The 8,903-nt window shown below is 37.6% G+C and overlaps 1 protein-coding gene across 3 annotated transcripts in view; it reads left to right on the plus strand.

Moving 5' to 3' along the window:
- The window catches only part of PCLO (piccolo presynaptic cytomatrix protein), a 447,385-nt gene extending 442,357 nt beyond the window's left edge, over window positions 1–5,028 (plus strand). For all 3 annotated transcript variants that reach the window (XM_063926936.1, XM_063926938.1, XM_063926937.1), the window contains one exon: window positions 1,181–5,028. In XM_063926936.1, the coding sequence (XP_063783006.1) occupies window positions 1,181–1,321 (141 nt within the window). In that variant the 3' untranslated portion in view covers window positions 1,322–5,028. The remainder of the gene's footprint in view (window positions 1–1,180) is intronic.
- Window positions 5,029–8,903: the final 3,875 nt, after the last annotated feature.

The following is an 8,903-nucleotide window of genomic DNA, read 5'->3' on the forward strand; positions in this document are numbered from 1 at the left end:
GTTTGCCCCTTGTGGTAAACCCTCTGTACTTGCTCTCGTGAAGTCTTTTTAGTAGACTTTGGTAGACTTGGATAATGATATGCCTACATCCTGGAGAGTATTCTTCATTTGGCTGGATGTGAAGACGATTCTCTTTACCAAGGAAAGGACCCTGCTTTCATCCACTACTGTTGTTTTCCATGGATGTCTAGGCCTTCTTGTGTTGCTGAGGTCACTAGTACTTTTCTTCTTTTTGTCTGAATGTACCAAATTGTTAATTTGGACACGCCTAAGGTTCTTGCTATCTCTAATATGGATTGTTTTTTCTTGTTTTGCAGCTTAAGTATGGCATGCTTTACTTGTATTGAAGCTCCTTTCAACTCATGTCATAGTTTAACAGCAACAGCTTCCAAATGCAAATGCCACACTGAGAATCAACTCCAGGCCTTTTTTCCTGCTTAACTGATAAAGAAATAACAAAGGAATAACTCAGACCTGTTTGAGTCAAATGTCCAATTACTTTTGATCCCTAGAAAAAGAGGGTGCTACATATTAGACAGCTGTAATTCCTAAACCCTTCCTCCAGTTTGGATGGGAATACCCTCAAATTAAAGCTGATAGTCTGCACTTTAAAACCATTTTCCAATAACTGTAACTTGAATGTTTTGGAAAGCAGCTAAATTAAAAAAAATGATGTCAGTGTAAAAATATATATGGGCCTAACTGTATATATTGTACTACAATCAGTTTTGCAGCTACCTGAACCTTTTGAAGTCAGAATTACAACATACATACTTACTCTCCTGGAATTTCCAGGAGTCTCTTAAATTTGGGTAAGAATCTCCTGGCTCCCAGGAAAGTTGGCAACTCTCTTGCAGCCCGCCATTTCTCGGGTGTGTAGGTCAGGGGCTTAATGACTCGATTTGCTGTGAATTGTGTCATTGCGGCCCTGCCCCACCAATAAAACATCAGGAAGTGTAGCAAAAAGAAGCGTTGTGCCCACTTGATTCTCTGTTTTGACATAACTCCCGGAGCTCAGCCTCCGAGGTAGGAAAGTATGCACTGCAAATACTACACTTGACATTTTTATTGTTTTTGACTACACTAGATGAAGCAAGTAGTCTGTTTTTGTACAATTTGTGGTATGTTGAATATTTTTATCTTTCTTATATTTACACTGTTTTAATTATATTTACCATAGATTTTGCTTGCCTCGAATGGAGGAAAGTTTATGAAGAAAACTCTGATTGGTGAAGCTAACATTTGGCTGGACAAAGTGGACCTTAGAAAAAGGATAGTCAATTGGCACAAACTTTTAGCCAGCACTGCTCAGACACACTGAACAACACTGCTTGCTGGTGCATAATGTCAGGAAAGATCTCAGTTTAGATGAAATTAAAGACAGACTGGGAAACAAAGTTTGAATACAGTATGCAGCATTTCAGACTACACTAAGAAGGATTCGTCAACAAGATATGCAGTAAATGGGAAAACTAGAGAAGTCTGATAATAATGCAGTGATACTGTAGGTGAACATCTTTAGTGGCTAAATATAATATGTAGAAGAATGTTTACAATTCCAGATTACAATCTAGAAGTGGTTTTCTAGATGTTAAAATGTTCTATTCCAGAGAGCATCTTAGAGGCACTCTAAACTAAGGCAATATCAGACATTGAAGATTCATAACTAGATAAAGTATTTAAGTATCACACTCAGTATATGTTCTAATTTGCACCTTAGATGTTTTTTCATCTATAGCTGATATAAGATAAATATGTTTATTGGAGGTGGAATATATTTGCAAGTTTAAGCAGTATATTTAATACCTAGCTGTTGCAGGTATTGTTCTCATTATGCCACATGTACAGTTACAGTACAGTAAAGGTGCAGTGCCTATCTCTTATCCTGTCATTCTAATTTTAAAAGTGCTGAATACATAAGCTCATGCTTGTTGAAGAACTGCAGTAGCTATGTCAAATATTGAAATTTACGATTCATTTGCTTTGATTAGTAATAGAAAGTGATTACTTTAAGTAAATGTACAAGGTTAAAATACGGCTATGTTGCAATATAGATGAAAAGCTTCAGTAACATAGGCCCTCATTCCGAGTTGATCGGTCGCAAGGCGATTTTAGCAGAGTTACACACGCTAAGCCGCCGCCTACTGGGAGTGAATCTTAGCTTCTTAAAATTGCGACCGATGTATTCGCAATATTGCGATTACTAACTACTTAGCAGTTTCTGAGTAGCTTCAGACTTACTCTGCCTGTGCGATCAGTTCAGTGCTTGTCGTTCCTGGTTGACGTCACAAACACACCCAGCGTTCGCCCAGGCACTCCCACCGTTTCCCCGGCCACTCCTGCGTTTTTTCCGGAAACGGTAGCGTTTTCAGCCACACGCCCCTGAAACGCCGTGTTTCCGCCCAGTAACACCCATTTCCTGTCAATCACATTACGATCGCCGGAGCGAAGAAAAAGCCGTGAGTAAAAATACTTTCAACATAGTAAAGTTACTTGGCGCAGTCGCAGTGCGAACATTGCGCATGCGTACTAAGCGGATTTTCACTGCGATGCGATGAAAAATACCGAGCGAACAACTCGGAATGAGGGCCATAGTGTTTTATAGAAGAAAAAAGAGGGCATCCAGTGTATGTCAATTTATTTTATGCCATCCTACAGTTAGTAGGGGCATGTAGGGAGCAGTGACAGAGAAAACGTTCTGCATTTTCTCTTAGTAACTCAGGTGAATGGCTGAGATCATGGGTATGTTGAAAATGTATTGCTACTGATAAATAGTACAATCACTAATGTACATACATATTTCTTATCATAAATTGCATTAAGTGGTTTCTAGCAAACTTGAGCACATTAAATGTCAGATGATATCACCATTAATGGAATTATGTGTTTGTTTTTTTGTTTGCTTTCATTCTAACCAACTGTCCATCATAAACAATGTTTTTTCCCCCCAGATATTATGTCCCGTAGCTTAAAGAGCTAAAAGTGTGCAATGTTTTTAAATTATAATTGTTTTATGCTGCGACTAGCTGTAAGAGACTGCAAAGCATGGGAATGGTTGCTATGGAAATGTCAATTCAGAAGGATAGCACAAACACAGATATTTGCTAGGAAAACTAAATTAGCAGGGCTAACATTGTTTTGCCTTTACGCATGCAATACATTTAATTGATGGGACTGCATTGTTTTTTTTCCCAGCACACTATAAAGTATCATTATTTCATTTTGTTGTTGAGTCTTTCTAGGTTATAATGTGTGTACAAAACATAAGTCTGTTTTCCCTAGTGCAGCCATACCTTAGAATTGAACAAATGAAATCTTACAGATGCATTTTTCATCTGTCATACAGAGTGAGTGACAACTTGTTTCGGTGCATCAGTGACTCATCAGCGGCGTACAATATGCTTCCGAATTGTGCCAACTTGTGTTAAACCAAATTCTTGCGTTATTATGGAAGTATTCTATGCAACATTGATGTCTCAATGCTTCTTCTGTAAGTGGATATAACAAAAAAAAATCTTGTAACACAAAAACATACAAAGAACTTTTTTGTGTAAGAAACATCTCTCTGTATTTTATTTAATTTATTTTTTGCACATATTGGAACACATTAATAGTGTTTATTGTTTGCTTCTCTTAGAAGTGCTTACATAGATTCAGATGTTATTTAATAATAGTCATTAATTGGTATTCATTTTTTATGTATAGAGCCAAGATAAAATTATTTGAATATATGTTTATTTATATGTAAACAAGCATATATTATATTTCAGTTGAATACATAGTAATTGAAATGTTTATTAAAAGCACAGTGTGTGTGTTTATATGTGAATGAAATTTATATTGTTCTTAGTATTATTTTAGGTTCTGAGGGCTTGTCTGGAAAAGACAATTTATAGATGTTGAACATGATTTGATCGTTAATATTCCATCTCTACTACAGAATCAAGAGTTGGTTCCCTCTTATTACTGTTGTTAATTGTTGGCTATACTTGAAACATAACCTTAGTTAAGCACACAAAACAATGTAACGAATCTGTACAATAAGAAGCCAACAAGACGATACAACATTAAATACGAATTACACGCCAAGTTACCCAGCACAACCAAACTCCTCCAAGTCTTAAATGTGGCAGACAGTACTAGTGCCTGATGTCTTGTTAACATCTCAGATATGTTTAAGTTGCATAATTTCAGGTATTTTGAATATAATATTTTAAATATCAGAAGATTAAAACACATTTTATTTTACACTTCTCTTTAGAGGAAACAAAATATCCTGCTATCATACAAATATAAAACAAAATCGGCCATAGAAAGCAAATACTTTCTCTTTGGGAATATATTAGAATTATCGTTCTATGCTCTGCTAGTCTAATGAATTCTAAATGCAATGGTCGTAAGAAGCAAGTTCTTTTATTTTATTATTGTGTAAATAACTATAAATTTTTGTATTGGATTACAAAAAAATTGAAGGGTTCTAATTCCATGAAGTCATTCAGCATGTGAATGTGAGCATTCCCTTCAGTTGTATTTGTAGAATGTTCTGTGACGTGCTCAGATGATAAACCAGCGAGGGCTGAACACCGTGTTTGTCATCATCCATTGAGAATCTGTACAGAGAGCCTGATATATAAGAGATATATATAGAAAAATGTAAAAAAAAATTATAAGGAAATGACGTAAATTCTGTATTGTCCTGAAGTAAATGTTTTCCCACTAAATGTTGCATGCATTGCTAGAGGTCTGCTCTTTTTGTTTGTGTATTTTTTCTTTTCTTTTTTTCTCCCAATCCCTTTAAAACTACCTTGTTTTTTATAAAAAAAATACAAAAGTAAAAGCTGTACAAAAAAAGAATTAACCATGAGCTGTATAGAAATCTGCCTGTAAATCTGTGAATGTTTTCACTTTATGTAAAAATCCATGTCATAGTTTTTGTGGTTGTACACAGGATGTAACTTGAGAACTTATGCAAATTGTGATGTACAAAAGGTTGTAATCCAGTAAAATGAATAAATATTTATAACATCCCTTTCTCTGTCAATTTAATACAGTTTGGGTATTTTGAAATATATTAAATGGGCTGATAAGCTTACATTAGGTCTTTTTTTCTGATTCTCTGATGCCTAATTTAATTACAATGGGCCTAATTTAGAGCTCGTGCATTATTATGCCATGATTGTGCATATACTGTAAGTATTTAGTCATAGCATTTCAAGATATGTCTTAACTAAAAATCAATAATTCTATCAAGCAGCAATATTTCTATGTCAGTGGTATAAATATGTATACTTACACCCAACTACAGCATGGAGATGTGGCTTGACACTGTTACTGTAGCTATTAATATTAAAGTCACTTACCTTATCCGTAGACATTGCATGAAGTGCCATATATACAAAAGAGAATTGGTAGTTCACTGTGTAATTAATAAATGCAAATGTTGCATCTTCAGTATACAATATGACATTTAAACACCCCCACTTATCACTTGACCACTTGCCTGGCTTGATCGCATGTGATGCGACCGGAGCTAGGAGTACATTATCTGGCTAGGTCACATAACATGCGGCGCACTACCCTAATGTCCACTGCCCCAACTGTGTGCCCTGGATGCCCAGCAGTGATGCAGTGGTCTATGACCGCCAACGTCACTGCTGGAATTGTGCCCCAGAATGCTGTGCAGATGGTATTCTGGAGTGCATGCGTCGGGGATCACAGTGCTTGGAAGGGCAACTTAGTTCCTCTTTCAGCACAATTTTGCTGATTTCTGTGTGTGCAGAGATCAGTTGCAGCAGTGGGGAATGATCATCAGTCCCCTGGACACATGCTCTGCTGCACTCTATATGTGGGGGAGGGGAGTATATGCCCATTAGGCTGGTGGAGGTGGGGGGGTAATCCCCACAGGTACAATTATAACAAGTGGGGGAGTGGTAAAATAAAGTTTCATAGTTCCGTAAAATCTAAAAGTACCTTGATCACAATTTTTTTTTTGGGGGGAGGGTTTTTTACAGGGGGGGGGGGGTTTAAAACATGTTTTTTTTATACTACTAAGGGGTGTGGGGGTACTATTATTAGGATTATAGACCACTGGGGGTCTTATGCCAATAGGGAGTGGGATGTTATTCTATAATGGGGGCTTACGGACACGGGGTGGGGGGGATGCAAAACACTTCCCAGATATTTTTAATAAAATATTTTAATATTGCATTAAAAATACTTTTTAAACTTTATTAAGTAAGAAAAAAACACAATTTCTGAGTAGTTTTGCAGGGAAAAGCATCACCATTAAGTGGTTAAATGATTAAATCCAAAGAGAATCTTTATTTTCTGCAGTATATCAAATGGAATTGGAATATAAGATCCCAAATACTCTCAAATCTCTATGTGTGACGTTTGTTACTACTACACAGTACAATGACTTTTTTTTATGTACCAGAAATAGATTTAGGTCCAACTTAAATGTGGCCAAATATGAATTAGCAATCTATAAGGTTGAGAAAATAAATGGGATCACCCACCTTCAGATTTGGATAAATTGGCATTCATTTGCCATGTTTCTCATGTTTATGCTGGTATTAAAACAGCTGGTCATGTTAAAAACATACACTGTAATGATATCTAAATGATACAGTGTAAACAGTTTACAAACTATATAGTATTTTGCCTAAAGAACTCACAAGTCAAAAAGATAAGCTCATGTCAAGTTTGTGTAGAATGTGGATCTCCAGGAAAATACAAATACTTAAAAACCAGCAGCAAATGTGATCTGCTAGACAAGGCCAACACTATAATCTACATAGGTACTTATAAGGTAAGAAACAAGGATCTGTAATGAACCACTAATAACAAACTCTATGCACGGTGTAATATACAATTCCTCCTTTCTTTCCATGAAGAACATACCTTATGTTCATATGCAAATAACGCTATCCTACCGCTGTCTCTTTATTTCTTGACAACATTGCTTTCTTTCTACTGAACTATCACTATTTGTTTAAGAGAATTTCAAAATTGGAACATACCCATTATTGTTTCTGCTGCCACTAAACTCTTAGGTGAGTGAGAAAGAGGATAAGGGCAGGGGGCATGTGGTTGAAGGGTAAGATCCAATTTGAGTTGGCTAGGGAGTAGTCTTAACCTGTTGAATTCATCTCTCACAGAACACTATGTTCACACCTTTGACCTTGTGTTTCTCCCATCTGTGACATCACCAGTTTCTCTAATTCAGCAATCCCCCTCTATGAATACATTCTCCTTTGCTTTTACCTTTCTATTGTCACCTGCTCGCAGAGCTACACTCAAATATGTGCACACAGTGGCATCTAAATAGTTTTGGCTCTATCCTATTTTGAGCTTCTTTACATATCCCGCTCTCATTTTACCCTATCCTGCCATAAAGTTGCAGTTTCTTTTTACAACATCACACTTTCCACAGCCATAGATAAAGCAACCCCACCACACATTGGGTCAGATTCTGAGTCGGACGGTTCTCTTCCATTGATGCAAATAGTTTAGCATTCAGTGGATGCACAGAAGTGAATCTACACATTTTAGCAGATCTCAGGACAATTTCTGAGTCAGATCTTAGCTGGATCTATTATTTCATGAAATAGATATTAACTCAGCATCCATGCTAACATGCACAAGATCTGCCCTTTTGGAGTGTTACAAGAGTTTCATGATCATGTTACTTGAGTTCTGCACTATTCATGCACATGGAGAAGGGAAGCCTGTTTCTGATGAATCTCTTTCATCTTGCATGGAGTGAATGTAGGGCTAGTACTAATGGTGACAGTGACTTTGAATCAGCCATAAAGGTCAGAACCATGAAAAATTGGAGCGGCATAGGCTGCAGATAGATCTAATAAAATAAGTATGACATTGTGATCTTTACATTTAGCAGTGAGTACGTCATTAGGTTGCTTATGTGGAGTAATGAGAACAGAAACCAGATTATAGATGGATGAGTAGGGAAAGGTAGGTTGACAACTCCAAATTCACATGCTTCTATGTAGATGAGGAGTAGTGAGAGGGATGAAATGTCCAGATCTCATTTTTTATGATTCTGATTATAGCATGTTTTAGGGAAGTCAGGATGGTGCCAAGAGAAACATAAACTTTAAGTAAAAATGTTGACATTAGGATAAATGTGTAGGAGAGATGAAGTATGAAATAAAAAGTAATGCAATCCAGAAACAGGTGTTAAGTTGGGGTGTTATATGAAATAACAGTGGATGGGATGCCGCGTTCATAAGACCAACACTGGCATCCTGATGCACAGAATCCTTTTCAGGAGGCGGGTAAGTATTCTTACTCTCCCCCCCCCCCCTTACCCTCCTAACTCTCCCATCTCACATCCTAACCCTAACCTTCCTCCACAGTCTAGCCCTAATCCTCCCCAGTGGTACCTAAACCTAAACATCCCACCCCCGCACTCTAACTCTAATCGTCCCTTCCCCACAGCCTAACCCTCCCTATGGGTGCCTAAGCCCACTTCCCTCAGCCTAACCCCAACCATCCCTTTCCCAGAACCGAGCCCACAGCCTAACAAAACCTCCCCCCGCCACTAAAATCTAGGAGACCCCGGCATATTTACGTTCAGGATGTCGGCGGTCAGGAATCCAGCATCGGTATTCTAAGTGTCGGACTTCCGGCACCAGGATTTCCAGTGCCGGCATCCCAACTGCCAGCATCCTGACCGCATCCCATTAAATTAGTATTTGGAGAGGATTAAGGAAAAAGATAGCTCTGTTACATGTTGAATGATGAACGAAAGGAGGAAGTGGGTTTGCAGAAAATAAAAGAAAGGGCAGACAATTAGGGTGGCATGTCAAGATGTGTCTAATTTTCTGAAGTCTCGCATTGAAATAGCTGACAGGATATCTGGCTTGATGCAGGAGGTA

The sequence above is a fragment of the Pseudophryne corroboree genome, chromosome 6 (assembly GCF_028390025.1).
Source record: "Pseudophryne corroboree isolate aPseCor3 chromosome 6, aPseCor3.hap2, whole genome shotgun sequence".
Lineage (NCBI taxonomy): Eukaryota > Metazoa > Chordata > Amphibia > Anura > Myobatrachidae > Pseudophryne > Pseudophryne corroboree.